General features: G+C 38.0%; 2 protein-coding genes and 1 pseudogene across 4 annotated transcripts in view; 1 reads left to right on the top strand and 2 right to left on the bottom strand.

Annotated features, from left to right (window-relative positions):
• Positions 1-256, bottom strand: part of LOC107757220 (uncharacterized) — a 4636-nt pseudogene extending 4380 nt beyond the window's left edge.
• An 889-nt stretch (positions 257-1145) lies between these two features.
• Positions 1146-11343, top strand: irf5 (interferon regulatory factor 5). 3 transcript variants are annotated; one of them, XM_016574715.1, is made up of 11 exons: positions 1146-1409; positions 3599-3681; positions 3776-3830; positions 4977-5099; positions 5884-6070; positions 6309-6334; positions 6481-6508; positions 6595-7035; positions 7833-8222; positions 8758-8876; positions 10313-11343. In XM_016574715.1, exons 3-11 carry the CDS (start codon positions 3780-3782, stop codon positions 10499-10501), a joined length of 1554 nt encoding a protein of 517 aa, XP_016430201.1. In that variant the 5' UTR covers positions 1146-1409; positions 3599-3681; positions 3776-3779; the 3' UTR covers positions 10502-11343. The 3 variants fall into 3 exon arrangements, with proteins under 3 accessions (XP_016430201.1, XP_016430200.1, XP_016430198.1); XM_016574714.1 differs by lacking the exon at positions 3599-3681; XM_016574712.1 differs by lacking the exon at positions 3599-3681 and having other exon boundaries at positions 3719-3830.
• The window catches only part of tnpo3 (transportin 3), a 15545-nt gene continuing 1789 nt past the window's right edge, over positions 11245-25000 (bottom strand). Inside the window, 21 exon segments of the mRNA XM_016574711.1 lie at positions 11245-12052; positions 13474-13566; positions 14145-14257; positions 15623-15790; positions 15878-16034; positions 16154-16248; positions 16553-16669; positions 16768-16908; positions 16990-17050; positions 17860-17936; positions 18020-18297; positions 18394-18533; positions 19849-19940; positions 20089-20196; positions 20373-20519; positions 20624-20762; positions 21383-21558; positions 21647-21790; positions 22280-22436; positions 22700-22773; positions 23043-23243. Coding sequence (XP_016430197.1) covers positions 13506-13566; positions 14145-14257; positions 15623-15790; positions 15878-16034; positions 16154-16248; positions 16553-16669; positions 16768-16908; positions 16990-17050; positions 17860-17936; positions 18020-18297; positions 18394-18533; positions 19849-19940; positions 20089-20196; positions 20373-20519; positions 20624-20762; positions 21383-21558; positions 21647-21790; positions 22280-22436; positions 22700-22773; positions 23043-23243 — 2646 coding nt within the window. The 3' untranslated portion in view covers positions 11245-12052; positions 13474-13505.

Here is a 25000-nt window from a genome sequence, read left to right as displayed (position 1 = left end):
ACACTTGATGTGCTCACGAACCTGTGTGTGCTTGTTATTTCCCCAGTCATTCTCATAACAATGATGTTTAAGACTATGCAATACAGAAATGTCTTGCAGTCTTGTGTATTAAGCTATTTAATTAAATCAGCTGCGCTTTAAAAGCCTACTCAGGCCAAATAATAATTAAAAAAAAAACTTTTTAGCATTCATTCAGCAACATTTAAGGTGCAAAAAATAAAATCCTAATAAGATGCGACAGTCTTTTCAAGTTTAAACCTGGTGCAAATCAACATCACCACACTTTATAGTGAATGTGACCTGATTTATGTTACAACAATACCAGTAAACTTTAAAAATAAAGTGCACAGAATTTAAAAACACTGTTTTTACCTAGGCTATTGTGTACGATCATTTGAACATCAAAAGCAAGATCTTTAAAAAAAAATTATAATTATCGAATGCAATAAATCGGCTGAATAGTTCCGTCTGCACGCCGTAGTCCTAAAACAAGTCACGTTGCCCTGGAAACCCCGGCAGGTCACGCACGACGTCATTGCGCAACTTTGGAATTGACGCCGCATTACGTAATGACATTATTAATAACTTTTTCACTTTTTGTTCATTTTAAACAGTCTTTAAATAAACTGTAAAAGAAAAATAGTCTTTTAAATAACATTAAGCCATAAAACTGAAAGCAAAATAATAATAATAACAAAGCTGTTCAGTCTTGATAACAAAACAAAGTATACTAGTCTCATACGGTAATCTACATTTATATGCTAGTCTAACACATGGAGTACATCTACAAATACCAAGAGTGACAGAATTCTAGTGAATAAATAAACGTACTGCAGATTAAAGTCTAAATAACTCTATGAATACTAAATATGGTTGCCTCCTGTATTTATGTCAAATAGGATATTTGATGAATGTTTATGGTTCAGAAATTAATTCCCTCCCCCAAATGTGATACAGACCATCAAATTTCACAATCAAAACAGTACAATCTAACCAATAAAAATAGGCTTTAACTGCCTTATTTAGTCTAATAAAATGCACTGACATTTTCTTAATTGGGTTAGGGTTAGTGTTCAACAGTAACACAGACAGCGTAGATGGGTCACAGTGCATGTATAAAAAATGAAACACACACCACTTCCGTTTACATTAGCCCCTGTCATCCGGAAGGGTGGTACCTGTTCAACTTCTGCAAATACGTCTTCTGTCGTCTCATGCCTGTAAAAAACAACAACATGGATGTGAGAGAGTCCTCCTGGAGAGCCGTGATCAGTCGGTCCTCGGCCGTTTGATCTGCTGGAGCTGAAAGGACGTACCGACGCAGATCTAAACCTCACCTGATCTATATGCGCCCGTCAGGTAGACGCTGAACCGAGCCCGATTCACCGTTTGGACACTTTTTAGTGCAGGTGAGTGATTTTAAGTTCGCTAAACCATTTGCAGAAGTTTCGGAGCATGAACTCTTGAGGGTTATGTCGTATTAACTTGGCTTCGGAAGCTTTAGGCGCGTGTTATTTAAGGACAGGTGGGAATTAAACGGGCGTTTTGGCTACATTGTGGCTTCTTGAGTAACAGGCAATGTTTATGTGTATCTTTTATGTGTATTTGCATGTTACTAAAAAAAAAAAAAAGTTTGTCAATATCTAACAATGCAACCCTCAATTCTTTGTATTTTGAAACCAATGTTTTTTAAAAAAAGTTCATTTTTTGCATACATTTGACCTCATTACTAAAATCTAAAAACAACTATATAAGTAAATTTAAATAAAATCTAAATTTTATATATATATATATATACACACACACACACACACACATATATATTATTAAATAATTATAAAGAATTTAATAAGTGAAAATTATTATTTTATATTTAAATATCTGAAGAGGAATTGGGTGCTTAATGTCAGAATTCTACCAAATAACTAACTGTCGACATTATATAATAGAATTATCTTATTTGTTTTTAACTTCTTACCTTAATTTAACTGAAATGTTCAATAAATCCTAAAAAACGGTATATACTAATAATGCATCAAATAAATAAAATAGATGAAATAGATAAAATAAAAATGATAAATAAATAAAGTCCTGTTTTTCCAGAAGTTTCTCAAAACATAATTTATATGACTCTACGTAACATTTTTAATAGGTGAAACAAAAATAAAAATAGCTTTTCTGGGGACCTTCACACATGCACAATGCCAACCCTTCACTATTAACAATATCATATGCATATGTTTGGAAAGTGATGAACTGAGTTTGTTACCTAAAGATAACTTAGTTAAAGGAACTAAATAAGAGAACACCAAACATAATCGTTATTTAGGTACCCCACCTACTTCTCCATCGTAAACCAAATCAAAAACACTTTAGCATTTGGTTAATATTGTTCCTCTTGTTGATTCATAATGAATTTAGTAGTATTTAGAACTTCCTTTATGGGAGTGCAATATCAAGACGGCATTTAAAGGCAGAGTAAGTGATTTTTCAAAAACACTTTAGAAAACTGATTCGGGCCGAATCGCAAAACAAACTTGTAGCCAATCAGCAATACGGGGCGTGTCTACTTGTGATGTGGAGGAGAGCGCGTTCAGTGCATGGGACGGACATTAGCCTAGCCGAGCCGAGCGACAGAAAGATAGAGATGGCGGATAAAAAACAAAAGAGGAAAACGTCTGCGGAACGATAAGGCAAGAAGTAGGACCCGTGTAAATATCGGATCAGCTTTCCAGCGCTGGAGAGAACTCAAGGAGCGGAGGCCTGCGATCGGACGCCGAAGTTGCTTTGTTTCTTCTCAATAGGTGAGTAACACCGTGTCTACAACAGCTAAAGTCTGCCTACACTGGACGCGATCAAACGACCGTTGAAAACCATTTGAAATTTGTGTCAGCACGTCATAAATAGAACCCGGCAGCAGTTTTCTGTCGGGGGTTTGTTGCGCCGCGCCGCTCAAGTCCGTAGACACGGTGTAACATTAGTTTTGCTTTGTTTCACAGAACTAATCGTTGCCTGGGTTGCGTACGTATATGTGGGGCGGAGCTATCAAAATAGGGGCAAGACCCTTTTGGGGTAGGGGCGTGTTTGTTTTGGTGATTTCAAATATTGTTAAGTTGGAGCTAAACACTGCAGGACACCAGCCCTCCAGGACCGAGTTTGGGGACCCCTGTTTAAAACTCATTGAAAAATTTACACAAAGTCTCTTGAGAAGAAGTGACCTTGAAAGTTTCACAGCCTCTTTTTCGTTTCTGCATAAGTCACAGCCGTCATGAAAACAACTTAAAATGTCTTTTTAGTGCAGACAGCGCTAATGGTGGCATTCGCGCTTGGCCGTCATTGTGCTCAGTCATGTTGTCATTTATTTACAGAGGTAACATGACCTCAGTGCTACTAAGCTTTTTAAACTGAATACCCACATGCTTTCTATTTTTCCATGAGCACCTGCTTTGATAGCAGCGATTTAAGGACTTGGCAGAGCCCTGAAGGCTCACATCTCGTCACATTTGTCATTGTGCTACTTTTGTGTTTTAGATTTATTCAGTCTTGTGCCCTAAAATTGTGTGGAGTGATACTTTTAATGTTTTTTTTTTTTTTTCAGCCTAAGACTTTGCAGATTCAGCTTATAATTATGTTCCTCTCTGATAGTTGCCAACCTCCAGACTAACATTGTCTGTCAACAATGTAACTATTCCTCTTTTTTGCCCCATTATGATAATAGCTGACCAAAAGAACAGTGTTCACCATTACTTCTTCCTCTGACCCCCTCGTTTTCCAGCACCATGAGTGGTCAACCACGGAGGATCCGTCTGAAGCCATGGCTGCTGGCACAGGTGAATTGTGATTTACTATGCACATTGTAATTTCAAATAACTTTTCTAAAGAAAAGACTAAAAACAATGGACATTTAAAGAGATCATTCACCGACGATTGAAAGTTTACTTGCCCTTATGACGTTCCAAGTGAAAGTGAATGATGACCATGTGCTGTCAAGCTGTATAAATGATCAAAAAGCACCATAAAAGTAGTTTTATGACCTTGATTATGCCACATGCATTGATTCTCACATCAGGATGACGAACCAAACCATGACACAGCATTTTTTAAATGTGCATATGCAAATGATACTGAGTGCTACATCAAATGGAAAGTTCTTCTGTGAATAATGGTAATTTCAGTCTTTACCTCAGATGACCATCAGAATACTTGGAATATAGCACAAAGATTGGATAGACTACTTTTATGATATTTTTAAGTTACGTTAAAGTTGTACATCTACTATTGCTGGATTTTTGTGGGTGAAATCCAGTGATTTCAACAGGAAACCACCCAATTGGGAATGTTGCATGAGGGATAAAGATTTTCCAACATAGATTTTGCGACGGGTTCAAGTTGGTCACTTGAATTTGCTGTGTTGACCAACAGAAAGCTGCTTGGTTTGAAAGTGACTGCTGTGTGAGTTGTGATTTATATGTCGCTATACTTTTGACAATAGAAAATTGACCTTATTTTTAAAATTGCCATTTTTTTTTCTTTTTTTTTTCTCATTAATGGAGCTTGAATAGCCTCTGGTCACTGTATACTTTCAATGTAACAGAAGAAAGTGAGTTTGTATAAAGATGAGTAAACAATGACAAAACTGACTACAGTACAGAATAGTTTTAATCTTATCTGACTTCAGTAGTATAACCTTGTCAAATTTATTTCCGAACCTTCTAAGAAATGCATAAAAGCACACTGGAGATGTGCCAAACCCTGTTTTAAACATTTGAAATGATCTTTACCTCTTCATCAATACTTCGATCTTCAAACAGAAAAATATCAGTGTCCAGCTGCCGTCTTGCTTTCATCCATGCAGCACTTCCAGATATCAGCATAAGCTAAAATTGGAAGCAAAACTAGTAGAGGAATTTCATTTGAAATCTGGACGTCCTAAGCTTGTTCTACATTACTAAAGTAAACATTTCTCACCCTGCCAGATTAACAGTGGGAAATACCCCGGACTGCACTGGCTCAATCAAGAGCGCAGACTGTTCCGGATCCCATGGAGACATGCCACCCGCCATATGCCTACCCTGGAGGAGGAGAACACTATATTTAAGGTGAGTAATATGGTATTTGAATCACCCATGCTGTTTTTGTAAAATGGGTTGTAGATATTGAAGTGGTATTTCCTTATATAATATCTTAAATTCGACATCAACCTAAGCCTCCTGTCTATTTTTCACTCTGTACTTATTCTGTTCTAAAGTTAGCACTAGGGGGAATTTTTGGGGGTACTGAAATACCTAGTAGTTTCACTCTTCAGTATTTATGTATTCAAATAACAGAAAATGATTGGAAAGCAAACCACTGTCCTCACATGCTCTTTTAAAATCAGTGTTTTTGCAGAAAACTGAGCCATTGCATGTCTGTATTTACAAGATCTAGTGATGTGTTTAAGGATCATCTTTTTAGTACTTTTGCAACCAACTTTGGAGAACTAAAAATGGAGTTTCAATTCCTCTTGACTTAACAGTGGCAAGATTTTAAGAGGAAGTCAAGAAAAGTATTGAACCATGAGGTTAAAATTAGTTTTAGAACTCCTTTGAGGCATTTTTAAGCAAGTGTACATTTAAGAGGCTTCACATTTAGCAGATGTATGCTTTAAAATTGGAGTTTTTCATTTTCAGAAAAACGCATCAAAAATATTGACGACTTATCCTGACGACTTATTTTTGTCCAATCAAGTACTAGAATAGGAATGTCTCACCCTCCTGATGATACTTGAAATAGACTGTGACATAACTAAAGCTCATTGTCTATTTAAAAAAGAAAGGGACAAGTCATGTGTCTACATATTTCCAACACGCATTCCTCCAGTCCCTTACTCCTTTTGCTCTGCAGGCTTGGGCTCTCGAAACAGGCAAGTATCAGGAAGGAGTAGATGAGCCAGATCCAGCAAAATGGAAGGCCAACCTCCGCTGTGCCCTAAACAAAAGCCGAGAGTTCGGACTCCACTACGATGGGACTAAGGACACCCCCGTCCAGCCTTATAAGATCTATGAGGTGTGCGACCAGTCAGTCAATGGAGGTAAGGACCAGGAACACATGCCTACAGGCCAGTTACATGGGATACTTGCTGAAACAATGCTGTTTGCTCTTAAGCTCTAAATGGGTTAGCTCAGACCATTCAATATTTCCTACCACAACTTCTTGCTTAAGTAGGAAATATCAACACAGGAATGAAACCATAGAAGTCAAGCCATGAAGTCTTTAAGGGATAAAAGATGGACAAGCCAATAAATGATCCCTTCTTTTGTTGATTTTAGATGCCGGAGACGATGAGGAAGAGGAGGTAAGTTCTGAAGAGCATAGACTAGAGCCTAGAAGAATAGCTTGAATAACTACAAGTCGAAAGAAATAAATTGTAAAATCAACATGATTTTCGCCAATGTCTTCATGTACAGTAATTTATTTTTATTTATTTATTTTTTTTTTCAGCTGCAAAACTTTGTCAAACTCTCCATTGGTAAGATTTCTTCAAAGTGGATGTTGTTTGGAAAAAAAAAAATTATTTAAAATAATAATTATTATTTTTTGCATGTTGCTTGATAGACCCTTCCAGCTACCCAGCATACACTCCTAGAGTAGACGTTCCGTTCACCTCTCCTATTGCCGATGGCTATAATCCCACCCACCATAACCCTCCAATGAACCTCTTAAGAGATGTTGTCCATAATAACCCCAGTGGAGGTGCTCCTATGACCTCTCACCTCGCCCAGCCCAGCACCGGACCTTCGGCTAGTTCTTTGACTGAATTTCCCAGTCACAGTGCAATCAAAGTTGAGCAGGCACCATATCCCTGTGGGGGACTTCTGAACGGTCTGGGAATGGGGACTGGAGTCATACCGCCTCCTCTTCTTCAAGATGTAGTCACTCATTCTGTAGGCCCTCCAGCCATGGTGGACAGCCCAATGCAAGAGGTGCCAGTTCAAGCGGAGAACCAGGTTCATCCCTGCATCTCAGAGTTGCTGAGCAGTCCGCACATGTTGCCCTGTAAGCCTCTAATGCCTTGTTCTTCTGGATTAATGTTGCAATTTATGATGAAGACATGCCTAATTTGCAGAAAAAACTTGTCCCACCGGTTCATTTTGAGTAATGATGTTAATTGACTTTGCAAGAGGTGTGTATAGAGCCAATAAAAACTATGTATAGTGCACACCTTAGCTGTATTGTGAAATTATGAAAATTTCAGTTGTTAGACTGGTAATCTGTTATTATAGAGAAAATTTATCCAAAAATGAATGGTCCGTCATCATTCACTCTCATGTATTTTCCATAGACCACAAAAAGAGAACATTGTATGTTAATGCTGCTCTTTTCCATACAATAAAAGTGAATGGTGACCAAATTTACAAAAAAAAAAAAAAACTCTAAATTAAAAAAAAAAGCACCATAAAATTCACAAAAGTTGTCCAAATGACAACTGTTGACATTTGACATATTTGACATCTGCCATGATTTGTCCAACCTAGCCTAATATGTCTTGATATTCCAGATACATAAAGGTGAGAGAAATTTGAGAGCTGTCAAGAACATTTTCAATGATCAATATAAATTTAGATTTGTTTCTCACACAAACTTATTATATAGCTACAGAAGTCTAGTATGGACCACTTTTATAATGCCTTTAGTAATTTTCTATCACTTTATCACCATTCGTTTTCATTGTATGGAAAATAGCAGCATCAACATTCTACTGAACATCTCTTTTGGTTTTCCATAAAAGAAAAACAAGAAACAATGGTGAGTAAATGACGATAAAATGTTCCTTCTTGTTTTCTCTTCTATAGTAACGGATCTAGATATCAAGTTCCAGTACAGGGGTCGGACAGCTGATTCTTTGACTGTCAGTAACCCTCAGGGTTGTAGACTTTACTACGGTAATCTGGCGCCCTCACCAGAGCAAGTAGAGCTGTTTGGTCCGGTAACACTGCAGCAGGTGCTGTTCCCAGGAGCCGCTGAGATCCAGAACGAGAAGCAGAGGTTCTATACCGATCATCTGCTGGATGTGATGGACCGAGGGCTGATTTTGGAGATCAGGGGACAAGATATCTACGCCATCAGGCTGTGCCAGTGTAAAGTGTTCTGGTCTGGGCCAGGTGTGCCAGAGCAGGGTCCGCCCAATCCAATGGAAAGAGAAATGAAGATCAGGGTCTTCAGTCTGAACAACTTCCTCCAGGGTAAGAGGAATCGGTCTTGAATTTAAGTAATCACAATATCCAAATGTATTGTGACTGCATTACAGCACTGACACACAATTGAGCACATATGAGAATGGGTTGGGATTCAGAACTGGCAACCACTGGATTTTCTTTGAACCTCAAGTTTCAGAGTTTGGAATAATTATTTTATTTACACATTTATGCTTTTTATGTACTGTTAATGAAGAACAGCTTTAAAACTTGACAGAAATGGAACCGATTTGAGGCGACAAAATGTTCAAATCTATTCTGTCTGGCAGCACGATAGCATTAAAATACATAACACACTTTGCTCTTCATTTCGTTGCACTAGTACTAAGAAGCTTCCTGTCTTTGCTGGGAAGTGAAAAAGAGAAAATACAAAATTACCCAACACTTCAATTTTCTTCTGTATACATAAAAAACACTTCTGAACTTCGCATTCAAGAATTTTTTTAGGAGACACCAAATGGGATCATTGTGCAGATTTGATATGTAATAGATTGTCAACATTTTTTTTTTTTTTTCTTCTCAGGTCTCATTTTGTATCAGAAAGGAGAGACACCCACTCCACCACCCTTTGAGATCTACTTCTGCTTCGGTGAGGACTGGCCAGACAGAAAGCCCAAGGAGAAAAAGCTCATCGTTGTCCAGGTTTGGAGATGAAACCCATGTTTATTGGTTTAATTTAGAGTGCAAAGACTCTATTTAGTTGCTTATTTGTGCAAGAAGGTGTAAGGCTGTGCTATATCGCTAAACTGAGTTGTTAGCAATGACTCACAGCATTATATTAACAATATAGCACAGCAACAACTAGGTAAACAGATGTTTCATATCAAATGTTACTAAACTGTACTTTAGCAAATCAGCTTAAAGAACCAGAGCTGTTTTATAATTTAGCATTCTTCAAAACTAGCAAACCATGCTATATTGCATTGTTAGTTATAACTACGCGAACAGGTGTTTCATGTCAATGTTACTATGCACAATATTTCTCTTCTGAAAACAGAGCGGTTTCATAATGTAATGAAAAACCATGCTATATTGCATTGTTAGCACTGATGCACAGTGATAACCAGGCGAACGGTTGTTTCATGTCAAAGAAGTTACTATATTGTGTATTTTAACCAATCAGCATCTGAAACCAGAGCTATATTTTAAATATAGCAAACCATGTGGTGTTAGCAATGAAATGCAGCATTGTATTCGCAATATATCACAGCTATAACTAGGAGAGCAAATTTCTTTTTAAAGGGGTCATATGATGCTGCTAAAAAGAACATTATTTGGTGTAATGAAATGTGTTAATGCGGTTTAAGGTTCAAAAAACACATTATTTTCCACATACTGTACATTATTGTTTCTCCTTTATGCCCTGCCTTTCTGAAACAAATTTTCTGCGTCGATTTTTACAAAGCTCATTGTTCTAAAAAAGCGAGGTGTGCTGTGATTGGCCAGCTATCCAGTGCGCTGTGATTGGCCGAATACCTCAAGCTCTAATATCGTCCATTTTTGGAAGGCCAAACAAAGTAGTTTCGTTTTCACAACGAAACGCCCCGTCAACCACATGTGACGACCCCGGGCTGGACTCCGCGTCGTCCACAGTGAAAGCCGATCCGGCGATCCACAGCGCAAAGTAGACTCTTAACTTTTATAAAGAATATCTCTTTGGATTTGAGACTTTAGTCTTTGCAATTTTACAGATCTTCTTTATGCACCAAGAGCTTGTAACACTCCAAAGAGAAAGGAAAAATTGAAATCGCATCATATGACCCCTTTAAGTCACAACTGTTATTATATAATGCATTTTAGGACCAGTGCTGTTTTTTTTATAATTTAGCACTCTTTAGACTTAGCAAATCATGTTACATTGCTAAATTGTGTTAGCAAGAACATTTTGTTCATAATATAGCACTAATATTACTAGATGAACAGATGTTGTATTTTAGCCAATCAGCATCCAGAGCTAGAGTTGTTTTATAATTTAGCGTTTATCAAAACTAGCATAGATTGCTTTAGCGAAATAAACTTGGCTTAATAATAGACAGCCATCTGCTGATACTAAAACTTGCCGTTTTTTCTTTATCTAGGTTGTTCCAGTTGTTGCAAGAATCATTACCGAGATGTTTTCAGGCGAGCTTTCGTGGTCCACAGACAGCATTCGGTTGCAGATCTCCAACCCTGACCTGAAAGACCAAACGGTGGAGCAGTTCAAAGAGCTCCACAGACTGTTGCAAAGTCAAAACGCGCACCTCACCTGGGCTCAAAACATCCACTAACTGAAAGAGGAGCCCATTTTTTCATCAGCAACACCATCTTGTTCATTGCCTGCTCAGAATTGGAGGTCCTGTGGAACACTGGAATATATAGGTGCCCTCACTGATGCCATACTGAAAACATTTCCATTGGAGACCAAACTTGACATTTCTTTTCCCACGTTTTTTTGTCTTCATGTAAACTTGTCTTTTAAAATGTTATGTTTCAATAAATACCAGTGCAGTATTTTAAATGGTTGCTGACATGATCAGGTTACCACAGTATGATTCGTCCCATGAGCAACCTTAGTACAACGCCGACCCTGTAAAACCCTGAAATAAGCTATTACTCATAGATTTAAGACTCATATTTAATGCAAGTTCTTTGCAAACATTACCAGAGCAGGTGGATAATATCTGCTGACCTCATCCGATAGGGTCCCTGCCAGTAACACGAATCTGTCGAACTTGAACGGATATGACTACGTACTTTGACTACATAAAGTTCATTCAGCAAATTGGATGCGGGAGGGGTGGCCTGAGGGTTTACTTGCGCAATTGAGAAACGCATGATTGTAGGGCCTTCGAAAAATTCAGACAATAGAGGAGGGTTCGATTTACTCTATGACTCAGAAAACGAGACCTAAAGGACCCATGTAACTTTCTTAAAATGAAACCTGGTCAAACAGGTTCTGAGAGCTGCAAGAGAATGTAAATCACTTCTCAAACACACGAGTGCATCTGAAATGATACGAGACAAAGATTAGTTTGTTCCTCACAATGTTGGTTTTATTTGTTCACACAATCGGCCGAAGACGATCTCTGCATCTCGAGATGTGCCAATAGGGTGAGAAAACAAAAAAAAAGCCCCTGCCAGTCAGTCCACTCCATAATTTACAGCATAACCTGTACGGATAAAATCCCAGCCAACTTTAAAAAGATCAAGGGTGACGCCAACTCTCCCAAGATTCTCCCTTTCCAAATGTCCCACAGGCGCAGGCTGCTGCTGTGACGATCTTTAATTTGGTAGTCGTTTTTATGGCACTGGCAGCAAAGCCATATCTTGATCTCTAAACACGTCCATGAAAATAAATCTCCATTTGTTTTTAAAAACTTACAAGTCTCTCTTTTTTTAATGATGCATTATGATTTGCAACCAGGCACATCCTTATTTGTCGTTGGTTTTTGATGGACCCCCAGAAATCCGACCGATGCAGAAGTTCATCCATGTTTTGAAATGGGTGTGTGTGTGTTTCAGTGTCCATTCGATGGCCCCCCTCCCACAAGACGACGGTGTCCCTTCCGAAATATCCCCCCCTTCTCTCTGTGCGGCTGGCATCAGTGTGCTCATAGAGGTAAAAGGGAGGGATGGGGCTGCAGTCTTTTGACACCCACAAGGCAAATTGCTTTTCCTGAAACCCTGCCATTCCAAAGCTCCAATTCAATTGGTCGGCTTTCCCATGGTGCCAAGTCCTACAAATCCTTCATGCAAGAGTTCCCTTTAGTTTCTCAACAGTGGTCATCATGGCTCCCTTTGCCACTTCCTCCAAATGTTAGCAAAACAAAAAATCTGACCTGCAGAGGACAAGAGAAAACATTTTACAATGCTGAATTTTTTCAGAAATATTTACATTATTCCAACATGTCTGACCAATTAATTTATGACTTCTCCAGTCATTTCTGTCTTAAAAAAGGATGTTTTTTTTACGATGTGTAAAACCTTGTAAACAACTTAATATGCTTATGACTTGATAAAATTAAAGTTTTCGCAAAGCCTGATTGCGCACCGGTAAATAGTGTTGGGGGAAAAAGATTAGATTTGACTTAACCAAACAAAAAACATGATTTCAAAATCTCATGTAAACCGTTTTTTTGTATAATGCTTTTTCTTTTCAGCAGCAGAAATGATAAAACAATAATAATATTTAAAAGAAATAAAAAATACAATTTTTATTTCAATCTTTACCATATTAAGATATTGTAATACAATTTACATAATTATTACATATATAGTTCCATTTAAAATAAACACCGTTTAATTAAAAAATGTATTAGATATAAAAGAAAGCAAAAAATACAAATTAATTTGATTATATGCATTAAAATAATCCCATTAAGTAAACATTGAAAAATAAAATCTTTAACATTAATATTAATAAATATAATATATATTAATATATTGTAATACAATATAATATTACATCTTGCATATGTGACCCTGGACCACAAAACCAGTCATAAGGGTACATTTTTTTAAATTGAATAAATTTACACCATCTCAAAGCTGAATAATTAAGCTTTCCATTGATGTATGGTTTGTTAGGATCGGACAATATTTGGCCGAGATACAACTATTTGAAAATCTGGAATCTGAGGATGCAAAAAAATCTAAATATTGAGAAAAAAAAAGTTGTCCAAATGAAGTTCTTACTTAATGCATATTACTAATCAAATATTAAGTTTTGATATATTTACAGTTGGAAATTTACAAAATATCTTCATGGAACATGATCTTTACTTAATATCCTACTGATCATTTTGACCCATTCAATGTATTTTTGTCTATTGCTACAAATATACCCCAGCGACTTAAGACTGGTTTTGTGGTCCAGGGTCACATATAAAGTTCATATTAAAATGATTTAAGAACACAGTATAAGACAAATATAAAAATTTAAACATTTATTAAAACAAATAAAAGCAAGCAAGAATTACATTTTAAATCAACTGATCTGATTATTTAAATTAAAATAATTGAAGTCAATGGCAACCACCAACTGTTTGATTACCAGCAATCTTCAAAATATCTTCTTTTATGTTCAACATAAAGCAACTCATACAGGTTTGTAACAACATGAGGGTGAGTAAATGATGACAGAATTTTAATTTTTGGGTGAACTATCCCTTTAAATAAACATCATTCATTGAGGAGAAAGTTTCCATGTTATGTACAATAAATAACATGACAAATTTAGAGTTCAATATGCTTCTGTCACCTGGTCTTGCAGCATCAGCAGGTAAAAGACAGCTATCGGTACAGCCTGGTAAACTCTCTTATCGCCCAACAAACCTGTTTACATTCCTCTGCACTAGGGTGACAGATTAATAGATAGATGGAGAAAAAGAGAACAAATTAGCATCACTTTTCATCAAACTAATAAACAATGAGCTGGTCTATTATTACTAATCACAGGTCAATTTCCAAAAACGCCGAAAGCATGGGCGAGCAACACAACGGTGCTGCATCAATCAGTCTGGCGTGGTTTGGACTTTCCATGCAACGCTGTGACTCATTCTGCTTTGTTAGAATATGCATTTGACATCTGTGCACAACACCATGCTGGGAGGCTCCTCGTTCCTCAGGTCAAGACTTGCCAAAGTATGAGATACTTCACCCTCTTGGACGACTGGTTATGGGAACTTGTTTATGCATGCCGTAGTAAGCTAACCACAAGGAGAACCGAACGTGCACCAACTTGCAATACCCCAAAAGACAAATGTTGCCTGTAATCTACACTGATAAGCACGATTACTTTTTATTATAGACAAAAGCAATTTTTAATTAAGGAACAGGCACATTTCTTCAGGAGTGTAATGAAATTATCTTAATGCAGTTGATGTTCACAGCCTTCTTTGAAAGCTCAGGTGACAGCAGGCACAAACTCGCCTTGTGACCTGCTTATGGAAGTCGGTGAGCTGCTTGTGTGTGACGGTTAGAGCGCCTCCTGCTGTTTCTTTTGGAAGACCCTTCAGTGCGGTTTCCAGCCAGCGGCAAAATGTCTAGAGACACCGAGACAGCCACAACATGTGACAATTTTGACATCACAGCCTCATTTATGAAAGGAAATTGATACAGAAAATCTCTTTAAGATCTCTGAAAAGTATTTAAAAGACAAGATTAGTCAACCCTCTATACACACCTTGGCAATAAATCGCCATTGGCTAGTACATTTTTTTTAGTTTACTCGCCAGACTAAAGATTCCACCAAATCAGTTTATCTTCATTATCATTCATTATGAATGAAAATGTATGAATGCATATTTGTCATTTTAACTGAACTTAGGACTGGTGGTGGTGCTTGAGACATTGTTGATCATTCTGTTAAAAAAAAACAACCTAACAATAACACTGATCATATAATTATAATACTAATAATTAAAGTAGAATTGGAATAGTGCGGAGAGTGAAATTCAAGCACGCAGTGTTCAAAATTAGTCAAGGTGAGTGAAATATCTGCGTTAAACTTATACTTAGCCTCTAACTCAAACACTGGCGAGTGAAATCTAACAATATATTAGCTAATGGCTAACGATATACATTATTTGGTCACCTAGCATGGAAATTTAGTCACATATGCAAGTGAATTACTCACATTTTAGAGGGTTGTTAGTATAAATTATTAAAAGTGTTTAGTAGAAGTTACTGGTTATCACATGAAAAAAATATATAAATTAAGAAACTAAAACAAATAAAAGTTTTAAAAAATTCAATTTATCAACAAATTGTATTATGTGTGTAGGAAAAAAAAACAGTTATTAAAAGTATTTTTAAGAACAAAAAATAATAAAATAAAATACCTCACGTCTGTAAAATGCAACCCGCTACAATGCAAGTAAATCACTTATAAACTTTCATGCTAGGTGTCTAAATAACGTCTATCTTAGCCACTGGCTAATAAATTGTTAGATTTAGAGTATAAGTCACTCTGTCTTTAAAGCGCACTATTCCTATTGGTATCAAAGGATGCTATATGTAAATTATATTCTTTGTAGTATTTTCCTGTCAAAATGACACTAGTTTGTTTGGAATGATTCAGCCTTAATGAACAAGCAGAAGCCACTGCCGCTTCCTTCGATAGTGGGCAGAACTAATCAGCCGGCAAGTGGCAATTACCATCCACATTTAGATTTCAGCAAATCAGTTCAAGCGAACACATACAACGTGATTAATATTCATTAAGCCAAAAGCTGTACAAATATAAGCTGATTTGGTGGAGTCTGAGAAAAAAAATAGTAATTACTAGCCAATGGCGATTCTATTGCTAAGGTGTATGGAGATATTTGAAATGTGTAAAGGTTAATCTGTATTTGAGGGACATTCCAAAAGTGTTGTGTTCAAAAAAAAAAAAAAAAGTAAAAACTTACCGGCCGATCAAAGACCATTATCTCCCAGAGTACCTCTGCTACATCAGGCAGAGTGTAAGGTGGCAGACAGAAACAGCAGGTGTTGATCAGCTGAGTCACTAGCTGCTGCCCGTGCTGCTCCATCACCTGACCAATCAGACGCTTTCGCACCTCAAAGTCATCCTCGTGCTGAAAGAGAAGAAATCAGTTATATACAATGAAAATGTATATACAAGGTCTTTCGATTGGTTTAGTTTGATCGACAGTGCCGCTTACGTCATTGGTGACCCCAGTGTGAATAAGGTCTCTGATGAACTTCATGACGCTGCAGTTGGCATCTCTATGGTCCAGGGTGGTAGAAGCGATGGCACACTGGATGATGTGGACGATAATACTGCTGTTCACCAATGTGAACGGACTGCGCTGGACAAACCTGAAATAACGAGAGGAAATAGCTTGGCTTAATGAATTTTATTTTTGTGTGGCAAGTCACTTATTTTGAACTTGTTTCATCATATCAGATTGCTTGTTTTTCTAACATAGAACTGATACCTTGTGACGAGTCTAAAAAGATCGTCCACTGTGTCGGGGTGATTGCGCAGTCCATTAGGCTGCTCTAACAGCTGGAAGGTCGGCATACAGAGAGCCTGCAAGAGTGAAAGATACAACTACTGATCAATAACACTTAGGTCATCATCAGCAATCATAATCAACTCAACGCGGATTGAAATGAAATAACTTTGTAAGGGGGTCAATGACAAATGAGAAGGAAAAAAAAACTTTTAAGAATCTAGTTTTAAAATAAGTACTTTCTGTATTAATGTTGGCTTCATAATGTTTTGAAAAACTTTCATACCAAGTTCAAGTTTAATATAAAAATATTACATATATTTATGAAGTCTGAAGTCTATCTACATGAGACTGGAGTATGCTGGTGTGTTTTAGGCGTACCTGTAGCATATCCAACAGGCCTTGTCTGCATCCTTCCTCCATGCCGTACTCGTCCACTAGAATGCTGCCCAGGTACAGGAAACAGGAGTGAGGGTACACCTGGTACACACTCACCATCTGAAACACAAATACATTTTTGAGATCTACAGTCTGTTCTATTTCAGAAACACACACTCCGATCAGTGGATGTGCATTTTTAAGGCACAAAGACAAACCTGAGTAACAAGTGGCTGTAATAGAGAAGCAGAGCCTTTGCCTACGCAGCGCACTGCAAATCTCAGGCAGCGGCAGCAGCGCTCCACTATCCGGTTATCATTCTGGTGGGCGTTTAACGTCTCCGACAACACCGGCCAGATCTACAACAAAGAACAGTGATGATCAGAAAGAAACACATTTACAGACAAATACTGTGTCATTCAACACACAGCTAAACATACCTCTTGAATGACTTTCTGGCAGGGGTGTGTCTGTCCATTCTCTACTATGGGGTTTGTGTGTCTAATAGAGACAAAATTTCAACCCTTTAAAAACAGCATGAACTGAAACAGCACACATTTAACTTCTTTAATGTGACATTTTTGTGAAATGATTTAATGAGAGATAATGGGGGGAGGAATTCAATTTTACTGGATTGTGAAATATTACATACACTTGCAGAAAAAGCCTTTGTTTATTAATTAATGCTATTTAAAGACTTAAACAATAACATGCAGATTGTGAACTTTACAAGCAAGAGAATATGGTGTAGAATTCAGATGAAATGTTATTTAATATCTTTTGTTATCTATACTAAAACTTTAAACAGTTTTTCAAAACTATAAAACCAATAATCTGCAAGGAGGCCAATTCTACACTCGATTTTAACATTTTCTTAAGTCTCAAAGCCATTAAAAAAAAAAGGGTGTTTTTGTTTAGTTTTGAACCACTATGCCAACTTCTACGGCTATTTTCAAGGCAAAAATCCAGATTAAAATAATAATAATAATAATAATAATAATGATGTTAAAAATTAATTTAAACAAAAACAAAAATAATAAATTACCAAACCAATAAATAAATAAACTAATAAAACAAAAATCTATAAATTATCAAACTATTATTTAATAAACATTCCATATACATATCAATACATTAAACTACTAACACCTTCCCAGAAATTACTTTAAAATCTTTTTCAAGAGTGTCAGTTCAGGAGAAAAAACAAACAAAAAAACTATTTTCTTCTCGAAGGACTAGAAATATTCAGTCCAAAAAAATGTTTCACAATATTGTGCTTAAAGTGCAAAGGTGGTGATGTTGAGTCTCACCTGAAGATAACAGCCAGTCTGTCCAGCCACACAGTGGGGTCTGATGACTTCCCACTACTGGAGTCCTGAGCCAGCAGCTGGTCACAAAGACAACACATTACTTTATTGAGTTAACCACCGACAGTGAGAAATACAGACCACACAGTAACGAGTATCTAACCTTCCTAAGTGCCATGACCTGAACTGCACACAGATCGTTCAGACACTCCGCGATCTTCTCCAGGGGGAGGCGGGCCAACACCAACGCTGTGCCTGAGATAAACCAATCACACTACTTAAACAAAACCAGCCATACAACAAAGGCATGACTAAGATCGCCCTGGAAGTGCTGTGCCATGTGATCTCGACACACCGAGCAGATGCTGTGAATGGCTTTAGCTGCCACAGAGGCCAACGGCTTCTCCCGCAAACCCTTCATCAGGAAATTCAAAACAGGATCTACCAACCCAATACAGACATCATGAATACAGAGAAACAAAACATCTTGTGAGTGAAGATCATGTATCATGTAATAAACCAGATTGTGACAGTCACCTAACATGCAAGGGTTCCGGTCGATCACTTCGCTCATCTCGCCAACCAGCTCGATGCTGGTGTAGCGAACAGCAAGGTGGACCGTCTCGGGAAGCAACACTATCTGCTCCAGCACCTCCGTTAGTGTGGGATTATTCTCACTAGGAACCAGCAGAGGGAGAGGGAGACAATTTACAGTTACAAACAAAAAGCTATATGTGCTACAGAATCACCAGTGTTTTTGACAAATGACTAGGGATGGGTAAAGTCCAAAGTATACTTCAGCCGTCCGCGCACTGTCCTTGTGACACGATTTTTGTCATCAGAAGTGTCCAACTTTTGCGACTGCGCAGACTGTCTGCGTACAACAGTGCGAGGTTAATGTTGAGACAGAACGAGTCAAGTAGATGGCACTGAGTATGTGCCGAGCTCGTCCATCCGCGGTGGAGTATACATTGAAAGCTGTGCTGACACGGCTGTGCGCGAGACGGAAAGGAACGCAGAAAGTGAAGTATACCCGGGCCTTAAAAATATGATTAATGTCATAAAACACAACATTTTGTTGTGTAAAAAAGCTTAAAAAAAAAAGATGAGTTAATCAATCTGAAACACTGCCCTATATAATTAATTACAGTATTAGCTGAAAGAGAATTTTTCATATTTAACCAAAACGGACTGAACAATATCCAAAAGAATCTGAACCAAATCAGATAAGAATCAAATCGAGAGCTTGTGAATCAGAATCTAAATAAATCTGAAATTCTGCATCAATAACCAGAGCTATACAAAATTTCAGAAATATATATATATTTAAAGCCATATCAGCATCAAAGTCTATATTCACAGCAAAATTTTAAAAAGACAATATACAGTAAACCTTACAAAATTTTATTCCAATAAATAACTACATAAAATCCTTCAGTTTACAAATGATAACTGTATCATTAAACAGTTTGAGTAACCTTTTAAGTCTCAAAACACAGGACAATAAGATAATGAAATGTATATAATCTGCAATAGTATTAGGGCTGTGCAATTAATCGCATGCGATTGTCATGCGCATCTCGTCAGTAAAGCTGGTCCCGTGATTAGTAGTAAATCTCCATCACCTGCTTTCAGATGGAGCCGCATTTAATACACAGAGACGTAGTTCACTGACAAGCTAGGCGATATCACGTTCATAATTGAATGCGATTCATCTGCGATTATGAACGCGATATTGCCTAATTGTCAGTGAACTACGGCTCTGTGTATTAAATGCCGCTCCATCTGAAAGCAGGTGATGGCGATTTACTACTAATCACGGGACCGGCTTTACTGACGAGATGCGCATGACAATCGCATGCGATTAATTGCACAGCCCTAAACAGTATGACTCAAAGTTTGCACTACCCCAGCCACAGGTGTGAATTTGATTGGTGAAAGCAAGAGTCTTGAATATGAAGCTGTTTAGTCATGACTGAAAGTGATACTTACGGATCGATACTCTTAGCAATTGAAGCCATGATGAACAAAACAGCCTCAGTTACTTCCCATGGGGGGTTTCCCTCCTTCAGAGTCGAATACAGCTGATGAGAGGACACAAAGCATTTATAATAATGGTAAGGTTGAATATTCCCTTTTGTTTCTCAGTAAATCACCCTAAATTTTAAAATCATTTTGAGGCCTTTTCCTCAAATCACTTTCAGTTCATGTTTCTATTAGTATAAATTCTACCTGTGAGAAACACTCCATGGAGCCGACTAGGAAAATTACATCTTTCACAAGATCAGACACTCTCATCCTGAACTCGCCGAAATCATCCGTGTCCTCTGGGACTCCTTCCTGTACAAGAAACACAAAATAAGTGATGAAGAAAAACAAATCATGAAATCATGAAGCTTATTCAATTTTGTTGCACAAAAGCAATAAGTACTGGAAAGAAGTGGCTTGTATTTGAATGATTCAAGTATTTTCTGTGAAGAAGGAAGAGAAAGATATGGGAAGGGAAGGATGCTCACATGATCTGGGTCAAGCTGGCAGTGGCGGGCGAGACTGTGCAGTAGTCTCTGTATGTACGGCTTGAACACTCTGTGGAGAGCCGGATCGTTCGTTTTATAAAGATGTTCTCCCAGACGATACCAGAAGTTGAATGAGATTTCAACCACCTGAAGGAGGACAAAGATTCCCAACAGACAGTTAAGAGGATGCTTCAAAATCTCAGTCACTTTCACTTATCATTATGTGTGAATGTGTCAGCTTTCACTCTCACCTCATACTGGGGATGTCCGGCACAAATAAGCAGTAACTCTAGGATGCGTAGATCTCCCATTCCCAGGCCAGGAGTCCTTACTGTCATCTCCAAAAACGTCTCACACAATTCCGTAAAGATCCGGCAATAATTTAGCACCCTGTGGTGGAAAAGCAAGAAAAGGGAACAAAAAAAGCCAAACACATGCAGTTTACAACAGTTTTCAACACAGATCACTTGCTCGGTCCCAAAACCTAAAGAGCTTCCTGATAGAGTATGAATACGCTGCCTTTTAAATTACCTTCTTTAGGCCAAATTATAAGGATTAGTGAGTTTTCTTTCAATAGGAATGCAAGCCCATGTGAAAAAAAATCCATCATGGTGGAAACAGCCATTGAAATAAAATCATTTGTGAGAAGAGTCTCTCATTTATAGTATTGCGCAATTTGGTCCTTCACTGTATCAAAATCTTAACTCTACTGAAATCAATTGTGACTCGAGTCTCTCATTTCGAGTATTGCTCAATTAGAGGTTTTATCTTTGCAGCATGCTAACATCAAACTCAACAGAAATCACCCAAGAGTCCAGTATCCTGTTCGCTTAGCATGACAAGCGCTATATGTTTTAGCTACCCATGTAGACTATTCCAACTGCCACTTATATGGTCCCATGAGACTTAAGATGCTGTCTTATGGCATCTGACTGGGTATCAGAACAGAGCTGTTTTGTTTGAGGCTTGCATGACCTGCGTACATTGATCACAAATGATGCCAAACGTACTTATCGAGGTCCTCTCGGGCTACGGCCATGTGGTAGGCTGTTTCTAGAGAGAGGACTCCCTGGAAGAGCTGCATGGCCAGAGGCATGTGTACAGCCACATTCTCGATCGCGTACAGTGCTGAGCACACGCAGTCTGATGCCGCCTCGTGCAGGTTTGTGGACGTCTCATCCCTCTGCTGTAATGAAGAGTAGGAAAAACAGATCTTTTTAAAGTAAGAGAAAGTGGGAGCTAAGTGAACACCCGACTACATTGTCTGACCTTACCAGCACTTGGAAGAGAATCATCAGCAGTTGATTGTTAGCCATGAAGTTGTTGTCCAGCACTCCTAAATTAAACCAGCTCCCCAAACACCGGAACACCTTGATAAGCATCTTCTCATCATGTCCGGACTTCTCCGCACACGTCACCTGATCATGGAAATACAACAACATCCAAGCTCAGAATCATAAACCATTATTTAAATGTTTATGCAGGGCCTAAACCACTAAAATGATTTGCATGGATGGATTGATAGCACAGAATTAGCAAGGTAAAAGCAACAGACAATGGCCCCATAGAGGAAGAGATGTGTTTTTATGCCTGGCAAACTTCATTTTGTGAATATATATATATATATAAACTTTAAAATTGTAATAAGATTTCAAATTTTTTAATAAACATTTAATAAAAAAATGTAAATATATTTTTAAACACTTACAAATTAACAGCTAACAAAAAATGTACCAAAATTTTAAATAATAATAATAATGATAATTAACAATACCTGCATGGAAATTCATGTCTCTTGCATGCTTTAAGTGTCTGGGGTATGTGTGATAACCATTAAACTTTGGAACGACAGGCTAGGCATCTTATTTGATGATAGAAATTGTTGTGCAGATATAACCGTGTTATACCAGAAGAGTGACCACTGTGGTAGAGTAGTAGGCCAGATCCTCAATGATCTCCGTCCGTCGATTGGCTCCGATCCTTAGAGAGCGGCTATGCACCTCCTCCGGCAGAACGGTGAGTATCTCAATCAGGAACGGCATGGAGGACACATCATTACTGTATCTGGAAGAAGCGTAACAGAGCGTTGGGTAGATTATGAAGTTTCAAGGTGACACCAACTATTTTAATTCTTTTAGAATTATTACACATGTAATTTTTGAGCTCATAAAGTCGCTTTTGCAGCCAAGCAATCCTGACTTACTTTCATTATCTGTAATATCCATTTTAGAGTGAGCTATTCCTTCAATATTAATTGTAAACAGGGTCACAGATAAGGAACATATCAATAACATGCAAATTAAAGAAAGTCTGGAGTGGATTCTTACTTTTCTATCAGGGTTTGAACACAGCCTTTCCACGAGGCCATCTGAAGAGCCAGATCTGCGATTGCCAACGCAAGCTGGGAAAGAGAATGACATTAACACCAGTGACACTTTCTTAACAGTTCTCAATATGTAGCACTGCAGTGTGGTCGGGATGGACAGTCCCTGTAAACACCTCACAGTCACACTACATGTTCAAAACACAATCATGAATGCCAGATGTTTGAGATCAACACCACTGATTTTCATTTGGATTCAGGACACAAATCATGTCACGTTTAGCAGATACAACCCGAGTTCAAACAGACGATGGGACGTTACCTGTGTGACGATGATGGGACGTTACCTGTGTGACGATGATGGGAGACAGGTCTTTGAGGTTCTGGATGTGAGACAGGAGTGAATCTCTCAGTGCGGTGTGGGTCTCTGGGGGAAGCTCATAGAACGATGTCTGGATCTTCATCTTCATTGTCTGGGCTGCGAAGTAACACGATTCCACGTCCTGCTTCAGCTGCAGGAGCTGATCCGAGATCTCCCATGCGTACATCTGCACAGGAGAACAACTTCAATGAGGAAGTGCCAATAACAAAAGAAATGATTTACAGATGATCTGCATATTTATCAATTCTTAATTTCCATTTTCTGATATTTTTATGTCTCTCTCTCTCTCTCTTTCTGTCCTTCAGCTGCTCCCATTAGGGGTCACCACAGCAAAATGATCAATAATGCTAAAATGTTTAAGGTTCACTTCACCTCAGTAGCCTTAAAGGTAGGGTAGGCGATTTCAGAGAGGCTAGCAATAGCAAGCTAGCATTGAAAGCATAAGATCCCACCCTACCTGCAAATCTCTCTCCAAAGCCACGCCTCCTCTAAAACACATGAATGCACACTGGCGGACCAGAGGCTGACCAGCGACACGATGAGAGACGCCGTTGGTGGAGGGTTGAACGCAATGCTGTCAGATTACCTCATGTCTTATTCACCGGTGAGAAAACGTAACAGTACAAAGCGCATAATATTACAATAATAACGCTTTCCATTCTCGCTCGGTCTGCAATAGCGTAATGAATGCACTGATGATGTATCATGACTGCGCGGAGGTATGGAAATACATACGTTTACAGGCAGGAAGGACAACCTATCGTAGTCCTCGGACCGAGGGATATGATTGGACGAGCATTTTATGGTCCTACGCCTTCCACAGACGATAAAAACGCATATAAATACATAGTGATTGCCATCGGGATGTGAAGAGACTTTCAACCAGAATAACAAAATATGTCTTCGAACCAAATCACCTACCCGCCTTTAAATAAACTGTATTCGCTCATTTCACATAGATAATCAGCATTATATCAGTCACTCCACTCTCTAGATATCACTATCAGCCACTGAACATCAAGTTGAACCAGTTGTATTTTGCATAAATAAGGAAAAGCAAAAAAATAAACACTTCTACATCAGATCGCATCACACAAACATAAATATTGCTAATGCAAATAAATAGCAGCAGCAGGAACCAGGAACATATTATGTGTAGCTTTCACTACACAACCTGAAAATACAGACTGTCAGGATAGATCAACTTAAGTGTCTTAAGGTGAAGCCATGTAATTCATACTGTTGAGATCATAATATTGCAGCGCATTTTAGGGAAAAAGGCAATTCGTATTGAATTTACTGCATTCAGCAGTCTTGACTCTTTTGTCAAATTATAGGGTCATTTCAGATTTCAACAGAACAGAACAGAACAGAAATCAGAAATTAATTTAATACAATATTCACAAACTGACATTTAGGCTTACTGAGAGTCTGGATAAATGTAATCCAATTAATTGGTCCCCGGGTTTATTTCATGAAAATATTAAACAAAATGTTTATAATATATATATATTATATATAAATGAGACAGACAGTCTTGGTACAGACAAGACGGTTAACTTAAAGGTATAGTTCACCCAAAAATTTAAATTATGTCATCATTCACTTATCCTCAAGTTGCTGGTAGCCACTGACTTCCATAGTATTAATAGGAACTCAATGGCTACCATCAACTGTTTGGTTACCTTCAAAATATCTTCTTTTGTGTTCAGAAGAAAGAAATTCATACAGGTTTGAAACAAGATGAGGGTGAGTAAATAGGGCCTTTCGCACCGCTTTAGTTCCAGAACTAAATGTACAGTGCTAAAGTACTGGGACGATTTTGCGCGAACTATTTCCCAGTACCATTTATAGGGTTGCAATCGCACCGACAGTGTGTACTAAGAAGTGACGTAAGCCGGTCGACAGCGACGTCATTTGTGC

Source organism: Sinocyclocheilus rhinocerous, unplaced genomic scaffold (genome assembly GCF_001515625.1).
Source record: "Sinocyclocheilus rhinocerous isolate Xijiao unplaced genomic scaffold, SAMN03320098_v1.1 scaffold1164, whole genome shotgun sequence".
Taxonomy (NCBI): Eukaryota; Metazoa; Chordata; class Actinopteri; order Cypriniformes; family Cyprinidae; genus Sinocyclocheilus; species Sinocyclocheilus rhinocerous.
Note: the sequence above shows the minus strand (reverse complement) of the source record. Positions and strands in the feature narration are given on the sequence as shown.